This window comes from Anarrhichthys ocellatus, unplaced genomic scaffold (genome assembly GCF_004355925.1).
Source record: "Anarrhichthys ocellatus isolate YVR2014 unplaced genomic scaffold, GSC_Weel_1.0 scaffold13, whole genome shotgun sequence".
Lineage (NCBI taxonomy): Eukaryota > Metazoa > Chordata > Actinopteri > Perciformes > Anarhichadidae > Anarrhichthys > Anarrhichthys ocellatus.
The window spans coordinates 1468242-1488433 of record NW_022280043.1 but is presented as its reverse complement, the minus strand read 5'-3'; the positions used below and the strand labels follow the sequence as shown (position 1 = coordinate 1488433).

Here is a 20192-nt window from a genome sequence, read left to right as displayed (position 1 = left end):
CCCTCAGCAGAAGGTTTTGAAACAAAACAAAACCTAACATTCCTCAACTTCTAGCTCATGCTATACCGAGTTTTCTTTGGAGAGAGAAATGTCTTCTTTTCCTGTGTTGATTTTATTCAGCTTAATATTCATTTAAACTAAACACATGGTTTGTGTCAGTATGAATACATTTTCCTCCCCTTGAACGTTAGATCCGCTTTCCAGCTAGACAAAAGAGAAAGCAAGCGATTGTAATTTAAGGCCCAGCATGCCGTTCACCACGACTGACATTTCTTTTTTAATTGACCTCGGGTCAAATAGGGACTGGGATAATATTTTGTTAAATTATTCTCATTTCCCTATGAATCACATTTCCATATATCTCCACTTCATGCCTTATTTATTATCTCCTTACAATTACCATGCAAACGATGTCTTAACTGTCACCCCTTTCTCCCTCTGAACAGTTTAGTAAATATCAAACCATATTTATTATTAATAAACCCACAGCTGAAAACCCCCTTTTTATTTATAAATTATTCACACACTCAAAAGCTCGGGGAGTATGGACGCCCTCCATTTGATGCCACGGAGGCCAGGATAATTAGGACTATTGGCCCAAACTGATGCTTGTGCATGTATCATCTGCTTTGGCCTCATCTATCTGTCCATCTGTGTGAGCCATGGGAGATCATACATTTCAATCACAGCATCATGCCCGGTGACAGACTTTGCACAATGGATGTTGATTTTATTATCACAGCACAACTGGTGGAGGCACCCTACTGCTTTACTGCTCACCCAAGCCCCCGTCGTCAGCCACTCATTGATGGTTTTACACGTGCACACTGTGGCCGACACACACACACAAACAACAAGCATGACTTATTTTTATCACTCCATCTCTTACATTCAAGTGCCAACTCACAACCTAAATCGCACTCTGACATATGTTAAACAACAACAAACAAGAATCTATTCCTGCACACACACACACACACACACCCATGTGCTCACTCACACTAACCTGGGTTGGCTTCCCAGCTGTGCAAGCTGTTTCTTCCATCAACATGTGTTTACTGGCAGAGGACCCTTATGTTTGCATTACAGGGAGGCAATAAACAGGAAGGCCAGCCCCAGGGTTTAAAAACTACTGTGGGGGGGGGGGGGCTCATGAGGAGTGAGCCCTCATCATCAGCCTTTAATTAAATGCAGCATGAAATGTCAAAAAGAAAGACTCTTATTTTTGTTGATGATGTTTTCTGCTATCCACACATGGTGAAGTCCTCAGTGTCCAAATCGACACACTTTGATGAATTTTTCACAGTCTTATGGAGCACTAACCACCTGGCTGGGCTAACAGGGCACATGTGTGCGCGTGTGTGTGTCTGTGAGAAGGGGGTGGGGGGTGTTGAAATTAAATTAAGTCGTTGCTTGGTGCAATACACACACAAGTGAAAGACTGATTAACCAGATGACTGCAAGGCCTATTATTTTGGTTAATCAATAAAACCTTGAATAACAAATGAACAACATCAAAGAACAAGCCTATAAACAGCCACGGGCAAGTGATAGACTGCACTGGTTTCATCTCTTTATAAAAGCCTTAGCTCTTGTTGAAATATGATAATGATTCTGTTCTCTGCTCATTTTAGCGCCCACTGTATGAGAATCAACATAGGCTCATTTTAGATCAAACTGCACCTGGAACAAGTATGTTTTGAGTCAACTTCAAAGATGATATTTAGCAAAAAATACTCAATACGCTTCTGGATTTACACTGCATAAAATCTTATGGTACTTCAATTCAAAAAAAAAAAGTGTTTGTGAGTTAACTAAAAGCGCAATACATAGTTAAATAGCATTAGATGTTCTCGGGTAAGCGGAGTAATTAAAAGACATCAGCAAATGTATTTAACGTTGACAGTTTCACTCCAGTAATTGATGATTCATTCTGAGTGTTGAGGTTTTAGAGTCAGTTAACGGTTTCACCATTTGCCAAAACAACTATGGATTGAACTGGATACTAACTTTCAACAGTTAAACTTCCTTTTAATCAGAAATTGACCCATTGTTGACAAAAGCAAAGGATTGTTCTCCAAGTTTCTGTATACAACAAATGTAATGCGAAATTATTACCGACATTTCTTCAACTCATATTGTTAAGACTCAACATGATTACATCACAAAGCTGCAATTATAAAGTGAAATTAGGTTGTTGGATTTGGGTTAACGATGAAACGTTCGGAAATTGAAGGTTTATATTGATAGTATAATGCTGTAATATTCCTGTTGGTGATTTGGTGTAGCCTAACATTTGTAAAATGTATCTCTAGAGAGACAGTTCCTGCATTTTCTTGCAAAACATGGACCACATTGCCTGTCCATCTGTAATATGATTGAGGTCTCCATGAGAGCTACTCCACCCAAAAATGTTAGGGTAGTCTTTTAAACTCAGGATAAGTGTTTTAAATACCCTCCCCGCGACGCCCGCTCAGCCAATAACGGGGCCCTGGAGAAGGGGGCCGCAGGACCCCCCTGGCAAGCATCTGAGGCAGAGGGGCTCCTCCGCCAGATTTAGTGTAGCCTTACCCCCCCTACCAGATGACTGTCAGTGCGCATTTCCTATTGGCAAGAGGGAGTGAGCAGTAAACAGGGGAGACCGTGTGTAAGAGAGAGACACAGAGAGTGCGTTACAGTGGGAACAGAGTGAGAGACTTCAGCGGAGGAGGCGAGAGGCAACTTCACCGGGGTTCATCACTGCGCACCGTCGAGGAGGAGAGATCGCTTCCGAACGCAGCATGCTCGCGCAGGTTACAAAGTGGACAGCGGACGAAGCCTGATACCCCGCAATTCACCAATTGGAGAGCGCAGTGAGCGGAAACAGCTGTGACAGGGAACGACACTGGAGAAGAAAGCTTACGCGGTGGGGAAAGTTACCAACTGCGGGGATGCTTTGTTAACTGAGAGTTTACAAACTGTTCGGAGCATTCGAAATCATTTCTTCTAACTGGATGCTATTATAGACGATTCCCAGTGCACTTGTGCGTCCGGTTATATCCCGGTGCCGCGGAGTGGACTGTAACCAGCTCAGTCGCCACGGAGCGAGATACTCCTTCCACGCAACACAATCAGCGGCCAGAGCAACTAAAAATGACGGCGTTATACCTTATTTTTTCCTTCATGGTCACAGGTAAGACATGCTTTTTGTTTGTTATCATTTAGCATGCGGGTCTGTACTAATGGAGAGGATAGACCGTGCTCCACACTTGCGCGCTGCGTCAAGCCATCCAGTGCGCCGTTACAGAGGGGCTACTGATATACTGCAGTACTACAATTCATTGCTGTTAATTGCCGGTACATGTTTAATTAGTTTTGAAAGAGTGGTTCAACCAGTAGGTTTCACTGTCTGCAAGCAGACACAGAGCACCGGTGAATAGTGGCACTGCGTAAATCGGGGTAGCTGGGATTGTTTCTGCTCTGGTTCAGATTTCGGATGTGAGAGGACGACTTTCTGTGTTGGACAGGCATGTGGTTGCAGATGCAGGGCGCACGAACGGAAAGTTGAACTTAAAAAATAATGTTCACCATGGGGATTCCTTGCTCCTGACTGCAACGTGGTTGCACGCGTGTGATCATATGCCTCCGTGTGTGCATTCACACATACTGTACATTATCTCGTGTTTTAGAATAAGGATGAAATGCTGTGGTAAGCGGGTGAGGATGATGATAACTAAAGCGATGCCGGATGAGACAGCGCCGTGCTCCGCATCCTCTTTTACTCAGAAATAAAAAGTCAGTGGTCCCCAGATTGATTTACATGAAACAAAAAAAAAAGAAAAGGTTTAGCCCGATGAAACGATGTGGAAATGACTGTGCTCGTCATGGTTGGGTCTGACGTTTTTTCTCCCTGAGTGGTAATCCATCCAATCGTAGTCAATGGTGCGTAAACAGATAAAAGGGTGCATGGTCTATCGTGTGGGGAGCGCAGTCTCGCGGGTATATGCGTTTGCGATGGAGCAAGGCAGATAGAGGGAGTAAGAAAGGGATGGAGAGAGTGAGTGTGAGAAAGACACGAAGAGGGGGGCGCATTTGTTTTTCGAGATGCAGGCAGAGACATAACGCACCTGTCTGGCCCCCAACACCACCACCCCCTGCTGCTTATAGTATCACTCTATTAAAGTGATACTATAATAGAGTTAACATGAGACAGAGAACAGAACGTGTATGCTTTTCCAGTACAATCATTATGAACAAGCAGGCTCTCCGAGCAGCTGGTAAAATGTATTAATTTAGTGCTGTAAATGTCAAAATGCAATTAACACTGAGAAACTGTTGACTTATCAGCTTTTTTTTTTTTTTTTAGAGCTGTTGATAAACTAGTTCATGTATAAACACATTGAGAGAGAAAAAATTTGATTTAAATGTGAAGGAATACACAGATCTTCTGTGGGAGGGACAAAGGATGGAATAATGAAATCTATTTAGTTTTTTTTTTTTTTATGTCTCTGCCTCTGCCAGAGGCGGCATTAGCTTCCAGACTGAGTCACATGCGATTTTTCACCAGCTTTCAAGATCACAAATGGCAAAGTGTGCTTAAGAGCCATTTGTTGTGAGTATATCTTTACTTTCAGCCCCGGTTCCGCATGGTTTTGTCATTATTCAATGCTCGGGGGAGGGACATGACACCAGTAGACCTCTCCTCCCTGACAGACTAGCAACAGCTGGATGAGAAGGGGCAGAAGCCAGACAGTAGCATATTTCCCCCAAACCCCAACACACACACACACACACACACACACACACACACACACACACACACACACACACACACACACACACACACACACACAAATAATGAAAATGGTAACAGCTGCCCTAATTAGAACCTAAGAGACCCTAGACCTCATTTATTGAGCCACTCTTACGCAGTCAAAATGTGGCCACAGCACATAACTTCACTTTGAAATGCGTGTATGGCATATAGCATACATTTGTATATATGTAGCCTTGTACAACACAGATAATTTACTTCCTCAGAAAGTCCCCATGGGCTCTCATAGGAATTGGCTTCCACACTGCATCAGTATTCTGAGTAATCTTCAGTGAGCTCTCCTTTGGAACCTTTTGCTTTGGGTCGCCTGCGTCTCATCAGGCCAAGTTCAAAGGCTGTGAGCCGAGATTACAAGTTTCTTTCCCTTCCTCTTAAGTCGTGTCGCCACTCATGTCTCACTATAGTGTAACGCCGTGGAAATTTTCCACCTTGCTTCTTCTCACAACTCTTTTGCCTGGCTGGAGAATGTGTGACTGTGGGACAGGAGGACATGAGAGCGTATCTGCCTAATGGGCTGCAGGCGGCTGGCAGACTTTCACCGATGGTTGAAAGCCTGTTCACACACATATTTAATGCAAGCACAGACTGATACAAACAGAGAACTGATATCTCGCCAGGGAAGTGTAAGCCCCGACCAAGCCCTCTCTTCCTCCCCCCATCATCCCGCCCTTTCCCATTAACAAAGATTTGTCTTGTCCTCACACTGTGCCACTGGATGCAGAGGCAGGATGGCCCAAGGGGGTGATTTTAGGGAAATGTGCATATTCTATGAACTGCCGCTCTTTGAATTCTTGTGGAGGGAGTCAGGATCGGGCAGACGGAAGCAGAGTTTGAGATCAGGAGGGGGAAGGGAGAGGAGTCTTGATGCAGGGATAAGACTTGTATGTGTCACCAGTGTTGCGATGATTAAGCTGACAAGCAGCAGGGAAACACTGAGGAAGACTGCTGAGCATCGTTAACCTTTTCTCCATCTTGTTACTCTTCTCTCTCTCCGTGTCACACAAACATACTCCTTCCCTCGAATCTTTCCTTTTAGTTTTCCATTTCTCTACCTCTATCAATTTCAGTCCTCTGTGATACAAAGAGATTGAGGATAGGCGTAGAAAGTTTGAAGGCGAGAGCCCCAGCCAGCCGATGAGGAGTGTTAGATACGAGGTGCACAATAGTGCAGACGCAGCAGAATCCGAACACAGCTGAGTGTTGAACAGAAGTGTCTTGCATTATTTAGGAGACATAGTCATGGCAAAGATATGGATGAATTTTGGACTACTTTGATTTCCTGTGAGCTCTGTGTAATGGTTTTGCTGCGGTGTTGTATTGAACATTTTATCTGAATTTGCTAGATTCACTTGTGGCCACAAATCAAATGTAAAGATCTGTATACATTCGTTGAAGCTGTATCTTAATCTATAGCCAAGATATATTTGTTCTCCAGAGCATGTTAACCAAACTAAAAACGGTTTAAATGTTTCTTGTAGAAAGCCTGTTGATTTTCATAGACACACACAGAGGCACGCACAAACAGACAGACCGTAATGAATGATCAAGATCCTAAACAATGGCCTGCTGTTTCTTCTCATCCTGGAGACGTGTCTTGCACACATGCCATTGTCTTTCTGCTCTTCTTCATGAAGTGATAGATATCCTCCCATTCCCCCTTCCTGCACACGCACTTGCTACGTGTACGGAAGGAGAAACTGGAAGGAGAAAGGAAACAATGGGGGCTTCATAATGTTGCCTGTCTCTAATCAGCTTTGCCATGCGGGTAAACACAGATAAAGAACTTGGCAGTGTTTCCCGAGGCTTTGTTATCAGCTGTTAGCAACTTAACGGGATGTGTATGCTGGTATGGCGCAACACAGGAAGCAAAAGAAGCCAGGTAGCAAACTGTGGATGGCACTTGGCCTCTTGCAGTATTATTTTTACCTCTACCCGCCCATCCTCTTTTTGTCCCTTGCTTTCTCCTTGTGTCTGTGTCTGCACATCCTCACCTTGTCTTCCTCTGGGGCAGTCGGAGGATCCGGTAGGAGATGACAGGGAATGGGACAATGGAGGGGCCGTGTCAGCTTCCTGCTGTTGCCTGGAGTCTTCTTCAGCACTCCAGGCTGTATTATCAGCATACAGACTGGGGACAGCACAAACTTGTTTATTTTTCTCTACAAACACTTTAATGGAAAGAATAGAGGGAGAGGGAGAAACAGGGATTATGTGCATGTCATTAAAACAGCCCCCCAAGACAAACAGTCACGTTTATACAGTAACAGCTATTTTAGGAAAAACTTGGATTGCATTTATCTCCCTAAAATACAAGTGTCACTTCCTTCTAAGGAGATCTATCACCATTTCAAGAGACCTTAAGCCCAGAAACCAACATACAACAGAAAAATTGCAGACAGACCACACATTCATTCTTATTTTCCAATCAATTCCTGCCCTGCAAGACAAGAATTTCATATCTCCTGCTGAGACACAGAAACCAACAGCAAATTGAAATGTATCTTCTGCGTAGGAGCAATATCTGTACCAGCCGTGTTCCTTAACCTTGTATTATAGATAGCTCTGTTGGTGTAGGGGCTCGGGAAAAAGATTAGTTTAGTTAGGAATACCATCAGACAACATTCACTTAACACTGCATTGTTATTTATTTAACTCCTCTTTTTATTCTCCTTATATGCAATTTGATTTTCAGTGGCACTTACTAAATAGGAGATCTGAGATATTTAGCTGGGTGTAGCAGGGCTTGTGGCATGTGCACATCACTCAGAAATGACTCATGACGAAGAACTCACAGAAGCAACATCCTTAACACACACAAACACACACACACACACACACACACACACACACACACAGAGGTCAAGGGCACACTCTGGGGCAGAGGATGATAAGCTGAGATGAGTGTTTGGCATCTTCAGGGCTGTGTGCCCTTTCTGGAGCGATTAGTCAAAGTCCAACTGTCTAATTAATGATGCTCCAGCAATCAGGACATGCCATCTCCTTAACCAACTAGGGGTACAAACACATTCAAGGAAACAAGAGCTTGCCTGCCTGCTGCTCACTTTATTAGTGATGGAAGCAATGCGTATACTTGTGGGACTAAGTGCTGCAACTACTCATTACTTAAAGTCCCCCCACCCCACCTTTTATTCTTCGTTTCATCTCTCCTTCCTGACAGTTCAACCCAGGGCTAATATTGTGTTAGTGACTCAACCATTAACCAAAATAGTGGGTTTTCTGTGGCCCAGACACTTCTTCCTCTGCACAATGAAATACTGAAGTGCTGTTGTAGGAGGCTGGGTGAAGGGTTGGAGAAACGTCTTTCATTACCATTTTTCCATTCCGGACGATGCTGAGAAACTCGCCCTGGGAGGTATGTTAAAGAAGGCAGCCAATTTGCTATCAACTGAGGGGTGTCAGTCAAAGCTTATCGATCGAGCTTTTAACTGTGGCTCCCTCAATGGCAAAACATGTTAATGTTATTGAGCTGTGTGGAGACGTGAGGAACAGTGAGGTGCGTGGGTGGTTGAGGTGAGTGGCGGTTGGACTGGGAGGAGGATAAGGTGTGTCTCTCTCCTTCTGTCTGTTTGGCCAAAGAAAGGCGATGCAGAGACGGCAATGGGCTCAGCGTGAGAATAGGGGGAGGGAAAGAGAAAGAAAGAAAAGGAAGGCAGAGGGGTCAAAGGGATTTACTACCAGGAGCCTAACATTTCAGGTAATGGATATGCTTGTATCGGTGTAAACTATACCTGCTGTTTTTCTTCCAGCCTGGCGGAGGTGAAGAAAACAAAACAAAGGTGTTCCTGACTGCAAGTCTGAGGGGGATTAATATAAAGTTGATATTTCAGTACCTCGTGCTAAACATTAGATCTCCGTTGTACACTTGGACATGTAGAAAGTGGTTGTGTGCGTGCATGTGTCATTGTGTGAGTGTAGAGTTGTGCATAGGGGGGTGTATGACGGTGAGGTAAGGAAGCTGTATAGTGGGAGGCTTTTCTGCTTCTGCCACATTCCTGTGAAGCTGCAGCAAGGAGGGCAAGAACACATGGCTAAGTGCCTCCCAAGCTGGCTGAGGTGAACCTAACACCCCTCCTGGAGGACGCAGCCCAGCCATTGTTCCAGCACATTGCACCCGTCTGACTGAGGCATCCTACTGCTGTGCAGGTCCCAGGGGGCTGGAAAGAGAACGAGGCAGTGGAGGAGAGGGACTGATTGTTCCCTGCTCAGACTATCCACAGATGGGGCTACGGCACAGGATGCTGGCTGTTTGCTTTAGAAAGTCCCAGGCGTTTGCTTTGCAGTCGAGGTGTATAGAAGGCCCTGGAGGATAGAGGAGAGGAGAGTGCCAGTGGAGACAACAGCAGGGGAAGGGAAGGAGAGAGCAGAGCAGAGAGAAAGAGAAAGAGAAAGAGAAAGAAAGGGGTAGTAAAAGGACCTTGCCTAATATGATGTCAGTGTGAATATAGTGTCAGTGCCAAGAAGGGAAGACAGATGATACAGCCAAACAATCATAGCGTAGTTGGGCGAGAGAGTGCTCAAGTCCTCCTCTGTTTCCAAACAGAGACATATAGAGCTGGAAATATGGAGAGGGGAGGGAGAGCAAAGAGAGTAAGCGAGGCAGGGGGAAAAAGGAAGGGATGAGATGCAGGGAACCCAGGCTGCATCCATCATGTGGTTTGGTGCAGAAGCCATTTGTACCTATTGTTCTCCATAATTTGTTTTCTCAGAGCCTGCAACGGGAGGGGTGAAGGGGAGAGACTAAGCCACGGCAGCCATTTATTTTTGTGCTAATTACATAAGTGAGACAGCATAATTAGACGTATAGCTAAATAGACAATAGGCTGAGAGAGATGCACAGAGGGAGATAGACAGGGAGGTGTAGATGAATTCAAATAGATGACAGGCATTGCCCTCTCTATTTCACATTCAGGAGTGCGAGGGAACGCGTTGAAAGAAGTAAAAGGGATGGAGAAAGATAAAGGGAAGGGGAGAGTAAAGAAGATAGGCCGATGGAAGGGATAAAAGATAAGAGGGAAGGAGAGAAAAGCCCTCTTCACAGACTGCACTTTGAGGTGCGGCCCAATGCTGCTGGAATAGTCACCTCATTTAATACACCTGCTCAGCGGGAGGGGATAGAGGGATATAAGGAGATGTTGTGAAGAAAAATAGAAAAGTGCAAAAGAGAAGAGAGGAAAGACGAGACAGATCTCATCTCTGCTTCTTCAGATCAAAGGCAGAGTGTGTCTACAGAAAGCTGTTTGTTGTGGCTTGTTTGGGAGGGTCTCTCTATGTGTGAGGTCATGGTTTGACCTGGCCTGCTATTTTGTTCAGGTGGTATTACACATGAACACAGCCACATGCCATATATGTACCTTCCTAGAAGGTATCACAGGCTGCATAGCCCGGGATAATTTTCTAGAGAGAACTGGTGAACCACTGGGGCAGCGAGATGCAAGAAAGCTGACAAGACGATAGCTAGGTTGTCCATTAAGAGAGGGAGAGAAGTTTAAAGTTTGTTAAAACCAGTACAGAGATTGCACATCTTTTTAACTAACTGAAAAGGACCACGTTCGGAGGGAGTAGATTGCTGTGTTATTCAACGTTCTGTGTGTTCTAATGCAGTTCTAATGTAGGCGGTGCGTAGGTGTGGTGAGCATGTCACCTGTCTTTCAGGGCTGCGATACAGGAGAAGATAAATAGGCCCTTAATGAAGCCACTCAATCACCAGCCAGTTAAAACAGCTGACCAAAGAGTGAGGGGCAGTCAGGCCTGATTGGAGGTCCATTGAAACCGGTCGAGAGAAGCTCTTGAGCCGTCACACTTTAGATTAGCCATTCACTGCACTATAGACCTCTAGCCTAACTGCTCTTCTTTCTCTAAACAGTCCTCTGACGCACTACAGTATAGCTCGAGTCAACTCCCTGATTGTGCTTGGGAGTTCTTTAAAAGCCAATTTAAACTCAGTCCTTTATTTAACTCCCCAGGAACCCAAGCTGGGACATATTGTGTTGGCTGTGTGTGTTCGTGTGTGTATGTGTGTGTGTTTTATTGGGCCAAGGCCTAAGTTTTATGTGAGCCGTCTTTGAGCATGTGATGTTTTGTTAAAAGGAACTGAAAAACTCTCAGAACTTGCACAGACTAGTTTTTTGGGTGAAAGAGAGGGTGTATGAGAGAAATCAATGGCCCAATTCAACCTATTACAGCCATGACTGTTGCTGTAATGGTGTGGAAATGGACACTGGTCATGTGGATCCCTTTTATACCTCCAGGCTCGGATCACAACTGAAGCTTCGATTCATTTCCTCCCAGCTTTGATTAAAAAAAAAAAAAAAAGTACTCTGAGGATTTCAAAGACTCTCACGTGATCGTAACGAGAGAAGAGATCCTTCCGTTTTGTGAAGCGGATGAAACCTCCATTCTGCCAGGTTTGCCGAGGGACAAACATAACACTGGGCTGCAATTTTCCTCGTCAAATAATTACTCCTCTAGTCCTCTCTCTCCTTCCAGCCTTTGCCTCTTTGATCCCAGGTAATGTGTTAACAAGCAACAGGTTCATGGAATACCCATAACATCAGTGTGTGTATTCGTGCTGAGGTGTCAGAGTGCGTGTGTGCGCATGTGTGGCTTCATATGTGTTTTCACACCAATTAATGAATTGCTTTATATGCCTGCTGAGGTAACGATGGCCCGTCTCTAGCAGGGCATTGCTTTTTTCTCTCCTGTGTCAGTCTCCACTCATGATGGCCAAGGCACTCCCTCACACTAACACATTAATGAGAACAGTCTAATTAGTGCCTGTGGTTGCATGTAGAGGACCCCAGAAACCACAGCACCATTGTGAGTTGGCATAATCAGGGGGCCACTCAAAGACGGAGGACCCACTGCACCAGTGAGAAAGTTCACACATATAGGGAGACCTGCTTGGAGTCACACTCAAATTAGTGTCTTGGTTAATTGGGATAGGTGATTTAAAAAAAAAAAAAAAAGAACAGGTTGGATTTTCTGATATGTGACCACTGAGCTTCAGCTCCTTTCCATTTAGCTCCCTCACTCCCTCCGGTAGCACTCCCTCCCGGGGGAGATGCAGAAAAATGATTTTGCTCTCCTTCATCCTTCTCCCTCACTCTAGATAATTCAATCTGTTCAATATCAAATAATCTCTCCATATTTTTCAGCCTATTTTAACGTTATAACTCAAACAGCTATACCTCTGGGGAGATGAGCCTCGTTCCACCTTGTTAAAAAAAAAAAAAAGAAAAGAGTGGAGAGAAAGGGAGAGCCTAGGAAAGAGGGATGGCAAATAGCTCTCAGAGGAGTGCTTTTAAAAGTCTCTGTTTGCCATTCTCATAGGCCATATGTGAAACAGCGGCCAAATAGATTGAAAGAGAGAAGAATAGGGAGGATAGAGAGATATAGGAAGATAAAGAAAAAGAGAAACTATCAACAAGAAAGGAGGAGGGTGTAGGTGATGTGAGTTGTGGTACTTAAGGTCTTGGGCTCTAACTTGTGTCCCACAGCACTTAACATGCCCCTAGCCATCTCTCCTGGCAGTTAATTAGAATCCAATAAGGTTGCCGCCTGTTGGTCATTGTTCCTCCAGTGTGTTTACCCTTTCCAGAGGCTCCATTCGCTGCTTAATCTGCCGAGAAGCTGAATGTCAATAGGTCAGGCCAAGACTCCTGAGTCCTGAGAGAGAGGGAGAGACAGAGCAAAGGGGGAAGGAGAGAGGATCAGGGGGATGAAGGAAAAGGGTCATTCCTCCCTCTCTCTCTCTCTCCTCTCTCCTCTCAATATTTTCCTGTAACGTTCCATTCTCGTTGTTGTTTTCCCCCCCCTTCCCTCCCTCTTGCGTCTCCTCTCCTCTTCTTTTCTTCTCACTTCTAATCCGTCCTCTTGATTGTTCTAAGCTGCTTTCAGCCAGCCCCTGGGAGGGTGGGGGGTTTTGGAGTCTGTTTTAATTAAGATTTAAAAGACGACTCCCTCAAGAAGGGAGATTTGAGAGCAGGATGGACTGAGCAAAGTAAATGAAAGAAGGTAGGACAGATTGTAGAGAGGGTTTAACAATTATCAGCAATCAGTAAATGGAGAAAGCTATTATTTAAAAAAAGTAGATGCGCACATCGCATCGCACCCCCCCCAACACACACACAGTCGCAGCCAGATTCGGAGACATCCGTGTGGCTAAGCCAAATGGGATTTTTTTTTTCATTTGTAATCAAGCAGCACAATCTATATAGATTGATCTCAACTTCCTGTGATTCATACCATATCCTGCAAGGGTGATATGGAATCAGTAGTCGCCAGTAGGGAGGTTGAGGGAGTTATCTCCACACTCTGTCTAATGATCGATCATCTCACCAGATGGGCTTAAGAGCCTGTAACGCTCCACTTGTTTATCAGAGCCCCAAACCTGAGGCCTCTCCGGTAGATGTGACCTGCAAAGAAAGTCTTGTTTTGCAGACACACAGATAGAATAAGACGAAAGAGAGCTCAGGACGTGTTACAGAAGTGTAAAGTTTGCTTTTGTTATCTTTGTAGTGTGACCAGATACGTGGATATATGCTGTAGTCATTTCCCTCTGTAATGTGTTCTGTTTGGGTGGTAAATTTAATTAACAGTCTTATCGCACCAGGACAAAGGAGAATTCTCTGTAGAAGTCTGGCCATCAAAGATACAGGTCCAGTGTATAGCTTTACTTCTGCCATGCAAACAATGTGTTTGAGACAAAAATGTGTGTCTGTCTGTGTGTGTGTCACTGCAACATGAGAAAAGAGCGCATGCTACATGTTTGGCAAAACAGTCACATAGCACACATCTGCCCCGACTGCAAAGCGAACATTCCTCATCCGGAGTAAAAGCGCCAAAGAAAACACACCCCAAATCACAAAGTGCACAATGAAGTGTTTAAGTTCATCAAGCCACAGACTTTGGTGCAGCCGGTAAGGTGTTAAAGGCAAGGCGAGGGTCAAGAGCCCAACCCACGGCATTCTCTGCCATGACACATCGCAACACACAGCCACCATATGTCCAGGGATTCACAGTCAATGAGCCAACCCACCCAGCATGACAAAGACCCATTCACACAGAGTTGACTCTGAGGTAATCTGCAATGCCATGGTATGATTAGGACAGAATGCAGCACTAGTCCAACTAGTGGCCGTTTGAGAAAAACAATAGACTAGAACGTATGGAGAAGTAAGGAGGAGTGTTAGGCAAAATGGTACGTGGACAAAGAACTCTATGAAGCACTTTGAGCGGATGAACGCAAGCATGATCTTGCCCTCAGCTTGCTGCAGCTCCATAGCTTGCCTCCATCAAAGCCCCTTGAGATTCACCCAGCACACTCTGCCTCCGTCACTCACAACTCTGTTAATAAGGCCAGCAGTAAACGCCAGGAAAGATATGCAGGGATGAAAGATCCTTCTCTCATGTTCTCGCTTTGAGGATGTGTTTCAGGCTGTAGGGGGGGGAAGGGAAGTGCAACTTTATAGAGCAATGCTACAATAACAACAACAATAAACCCATCCGCTTATAAAATAATATTTTGTGTCCCATATCCTGTTGTGTTGTAGCTCTGGGGTCTTTTGGCAGAAATAATATGAAAAAAAGCCCCCACCTCCACTAACTGAAGGTATAGAAGAAGCCCATGCCAAAGAATAAAGTGTCCTGGGGGAGGGATGTATCACACATATATTCTTTCACTGCAGCGATTAATATCCGGGAAAAAAAAAGGTCAAACTTGACTTGAAACGGTCCAGTATATCACAGTTACATTCGGAGCTTGAAATTTCATACATCAATCCCTGCTGTGATCTCTCATCAGCCTGGTCACACAGGAGAGACCCACACTGCACATTATCAAAGATTGATGGGGTGTCCTAGTTAAAGACAGGGGGAGGAAGAGAGACGACTGGTTAGAGAAGGGAACTTTGCGTTACCCTTTGCCTTTTCAACCGTGTTGACTGTGGGTCGTGTGGCCTTTTACAGCCCGATGCAAAACATCTAGTTGGCAAATGTGATGCCAGTCTTCACTACTGCATGACCTAAAGATCTGACCCCTAGATGTACGGGGAGACTTGCAAATGCAGGCTTTCGATGTCAATGCTCTCAGACGAGACGACGCTGGCTGACACAGGAAGCTGAAGACGGAGGGTTAAGCCTTCCAATCTCACCCCCATCGGCCCTCTTCCTCATCCTCCCTCTTCCTCATCCTCCCCTGTAACAGAAGACAAAACAAACTGACAGAACAAACAGGCAGATTACCCTAAATCCTTTTTTCTCTAACACACAACCTAACCATCACTTATATCCACTGTTCACCGTCATCCTACCCGTTTCTTGTTCAGAGTGCTTGCTTAATAATTAATTGATTAATTAGTTCTCTCATTAATCATTTATTCATTAATCATGGCCTGATTTTTCCAGAGGAAGCGGCGCAATCTGAAAAAACCCTGACTTCACATTTCACTCTAATTATGCTCCTTTACTAATCAACGCTTAAGAAATGGAGTTTCAGGAAATTAGTTTCCCCCTTCCCTTCTTTTTCTCAACACAAAGCAGGATGTATTGAGGTCAGCAGGTAACATTGTTCCCCTCCCTTTCTTGTGTTCTGGAAGCTCTTAGTCATCAGTAATTTTAAAAGAATGATTCAAGTTACAGGCAATCTGATGAACAGAATAAAAATTTGATGTTAAATTAAAACTCGCCTTTTCTCCACCCCTCGATGAAAAGGGAAGAGAAATTCTGGTCACAGACTAACCACAGACATTGATTAATAAATGGCAATTTGAAAGCCGTTTGTAAGAAGAGAGAGGCGGCAGCATTGTGAATCACACACTTATTGTTTTCTCTGGATCCATGGCTCTCCTGGGAGAGGAGGTAATTTGTTTAAACGCCAGGAGTTATGTTCTCTGGACAGAGAGATGGGAAGATAGGATAGTTCAGAAATACTGTAACGCGGAGCAGGAGAAGAGAAACATTCAAACAGGTTTAATTAGAAGTGTTTTTGGGCCTTTGTGTTGCTGTTGGATGCAGAGTTCACAATACAGCTCAGCTGCTTTCTCTGAAGAGGCTCTTGTCAGCTGCTGACAAAAAAAGAATTATGCATCAAATTAAAGAGAGCTCCAGTGAAATGGAGGCAAGTCGGGCATTAACCTCTAAGCTTTAAAAAGCACACATATTAAGCAACACTAATGAGACTCTCATTGAGCTAGCTGTGTTTTATATTCAGACACACACAAAAGCACAGCTTTGACTTCAATGTGCCATTGCTGCTTCTGAATGAGGTTGTCTCTCTTATTCATCTCACCAGCAGCAAACACTGCAGAAGTGAACAATAGGGTAGATGGCCCTTTTACTCTAATGAGATGCATACATTTACAACATTATCACCCTCATTAAAAAATAATAATAATAAAGGGGGGGAAAAAGTATTAATTATGAAACGCACTACTTCCTATCGTGAAGAGCCAAGGGGGTCTCCACTGGGCTCAATTAGGAAGAGTAGGCCGCAAATCCCTAGACTAAATTAATTGACACCCCAGGGCATTAAGCCCAGAGTCCCAGTACAGAATCTATGTAGAGAATTCCTTTGTTTTCATTTCCACCGCCTTTTAGAAAAAGCAAGAGATGGAGGCAATTCTAACATGATCTCTTCATTGTTTTATCTATTATTTATTCATATTTGTTTTGTTTACTTGTCATGACTGAAGCCGGAAATGAAAAGATTTACTTTTTTGAAATGTATCCCTGCCCCATCTTTGACAAGCCTCTCCGTCACATGTTGTGCACCGTTGCCGTTTTATCCACCATGTCAGCTGTTGTGCCCACACTAAACCAGGGCTTTTGCGAACAGCACTAGAAGTTAATGATTTAAAAGCACAGTAAATTATCTGAAAGCCCTTCCATCCAAACACTGGGGAAAGGAGGGAGCCAGAGAGGGAAATTGGGAACAGAGACAGCAAGGAAGAGAGAGAGAAGCAATGGGGACAGAAAAGGGCTGGAACTGTGACACAGATCCAGCCAGCAGCTGCCTTGCAGTGAAAACACCAGGGGGTAAGCAGGAATGACACAAAATGACAAGACTAGCTCAATCAACATCTTGTCAACACTGCTGGCTGATGTGTACAGACAATTTCATACTGCCACCACTAGCTCCCTCCCCTTTTCTCTCTTTTTTTATATGGCTTTTTATTTCCTGTCCTCCTGCCAGCCAGCCAGTCACTTGCTATCTGTCTACATGGAGTCAGCTCTCAGCTCTTTGGCTTCAGAGTATGGAGGAGGGGGGGCTGTTTAAAAGCTGTGCAAGAATTATACTCAGAGAGATGCTTCTGCCCACTGGTAACCCTAAAGACATGGGAGTGTGACAGTGAATGTGTGTGTGTGTGTGTGTGTGTGTGTGTGTGTGTGTGTGTGTGTTTGCAAAGACAGTATAATAATTAGTGTATTTATGGCACACTGTCGGGCACTGCAGCACAGCGACTGCGCGATCCATTCCCACACACTCACACACACTGACTATGTCACATCAGCACTCTTGGTCTGCCCCCACCCCCCTCCTTTTTTCCCTCCCTTTTCCCCCTCCTTGTATGCATACCACTCTATTACTCTATCCACTGCATCTGCTGTAGCAGGTACCCGGGGAGAACTCTGCCGCTGCTCGCCCATGCGATCAGCCTCACTGCTGCCCTGATGTGTGCAGTGCCCTATTCCAGCAGAGAAAAACCTCGTGGTGACAGACTGATTACAACGTTCCATCAATCCCTTTTCATGGCCCACTCCTTTGCAATTGGAAGCTGACAGGAGCCCACTTTTTCCATTTTTACCTCACCTCAGTTTTTGCGGTCTTTCGAAACATGTAGTGGCTCTTTTTTGTTGTTGTTCCCTCGCCTTCTCTGCTTTCTTGAGTGTTGTGTTGACAAGCTGACACAAACCCCTGTGATTTTCACACCAGGGATGCAGAGAGCGGGAGAAAGGGACAGGGGATACAGGATAGAAGAGAGGAAGAGATGGGGCGAGAAAGTGCAAGGGAGATGCTGGCAAGGGATGACAGCTGACACGGAAAAAAGGAGGGTGGTGGCAGAAAGAGCCATGGAGAAAGCAAATCAACAATTAGCAACACCTTACATAACTCAAAGGGGGCCTGCTAGACATTGATTTCTGGGATCATGGCTCACTGGCTGTAGACGAATGAGTGATAAACAGAGGAATGAGAGGATGGGGCTGCATTGTAGAGGAATGGGAGAAAATGCCCTGGGTGGGGGTATCAGCAGCAGGGGGGGCTGGGTAGTTAAGCGGGTCTAGGTTTGAGCCAAGATTTTCACAATGGAATAAAGGCTGAAAGGGGAGGCTAGGAGGATTAAACTCCAGCAAAACAGCTCTTAAAAAGCTGTTAGACTGCAATTTGGGGACACAAAATGCAGAATGGGGAAAAAGATAGTGCGAGTGGGTGGGTGAGAGTGCAGATGGAATGCCACGTGAGAGAGAAAGGATTGAAGAGAGGCTGGGAAACACTAAGTTATGAGAGAGGAGTCCATCTGCAGAGCCACAGGCTGAAGGAGTTCGCGACGGTCCAAGTCTTAGAAAAACACAGAGGTTCCTCACACATGCAGTGCTTGTGTTGGGCTCCACACTACCACGTGTTGGTGGGTGGTATCTGTTATTAGTCCCCTTCAAGCCCTCAGAAGTTCTGTAGGAGTCATTGTAATGAGCTTAGTAGCCATGATCAAACATGAGATGGGTGCAGGGTCCCCTTTGGGACATACTCTTTGGTTCAGCTACATCAGCACTACTATCTGTTTGTATACACACACACACACACACACACACACACACACAGAGACACACACAGACACACACACACAGGAAGGGGAAGACAAAAGAGCCTGACTCAAAACAAAGGGATAATAATTCCATACAGAGAGAAATGGAGCTTGCATTTTCCAGCCCGATTTAGAAGCCTTATCTAGACAAGGCACAATGGATGGCATTTGGGGAAAGGGGTTATTTATTCCAAGCTTGACACTTTTTTGCCAATTGCCTTGTTTTTTTTTTTGTTTTTTTTGTTTTTTTAAATGGGACCTTTCCCCCCCCCCCCCCCCCCCATAATTTTCTCCTCTGACTCTTATTGTGGAAAGCTCGCACCAGCTGGCTGCAGGATTCTACCTCCACCACCGGGGGAAAAAAGCACAAGTAGATATCAGGCGCTATTTTCTAACATTTTGAATTATTGCTGCACAGAGCAAATTGTCCAGTCAAGTTGAGAGCACTTTTATTTATAGACCCCACAGGACTGGATGTTGCACTCTTTGCACTGGATTGGAATGAGGACATGGAATAAAATGAGGACTAAAATAGGGACTGCGAACGCAGCACGGAGCCTCTTAGAGTGAATGACCATGTAGTTGAGTGTCATTGTAATAACACGCGGAGATGGACATAGTGCATTGCCTGAGTTGTTACGAGCAAGAGAGTCTGACATTATTTTATGTTTTATTTGAAGGACCTGACTCTTTGAATGCCGTGTTAAATTGATTTAAGGCGTAGATTTTTTTTTTGGTGTGAGATTACCAAATTGGCATAAGAGATTATGACTGTGGTGACTTGGTAGTAAATGCACTGTAGTGGGTTTTAGATCCCCATTGTATCTAAAGGTCATCTGCAGTGCCATTATCTTTCTCAGTCTTTAGCATCATGGATGGCACTTACACACACACACACACACACACACACACACACACACACACACACACACGCGCACACACACACACTAGTTCAAACTAATTCTATCAAGGCAGATGTCCAGTGGTGGACGGATCATTGCGGACATCTGTCCATCTCTTCCTGATCCTTCCTGATGTGAATGTATCACTATCAGCACAGATGAAGGGGAGAGAGAGTGCAGGCAGTGACAGGGTCGACGCAAAGCTCTTTAATAGTTTGTGTCCAAGTCAGAGAGGCCGTTTTGCACTTAACTCCAACCATGTGACAGAGACAGCAAAGTCACTGTGTCAAAGTAGCTGCTAAATGTGCCCTCCGGTGCCTGACATGTCGCTTTCCCTATTAACACTGCCCCACCCTCCACACTCATTCACACATTCAAATTGGCGCACACACACAGACATAAACATACATTGCACATTTTTAGACACAAACGCACGCGCACACACACACACACACAAACTGAGCCCACACAGTCGGGCAGAGATGCACACACACACAAACTTAGCCCCATGTGCATCCAGCAGCGTGAAATGATATTCCATTTTGAGAAATCCGGATTAAAATATATCAGGCCAAATGTGTTTTGACCTTGTTACTGGGGAATGGAAAAGAACACACACACACACACACACACACACACACACACACACACACACACACA

At 44.8% G+C, this 20192-nt stretch overlaps 1 protein-coding gene across 2 annotated transcripts in view; it reads left to right on the top strand.

Annotated features, from left to right (window-relative positions):
• The first annotated feature begins 2616 nt into the window (after positions 1-2616).
• Positions 2617-20192, top strand: part of kirrel3l (kirre like nephrin family adhesion molecule 3, like) — a 32779-nt gene continuing 15203 nt past the window's right edge. For both annotated transcript variants that reach the window (XM_031852551.1, XM_031852550.1), the window contains exon 1: positions 2617-3172. In XM_031852551.1, the coding sequence (XP_031708411.1) occupies positions 3133-3172 (40 nt within the window). In that variant the 5' untranslated portion in view covers positions 2617-3132. The remainder of the gene's footprint in view (positions 3173-20192) is intronic.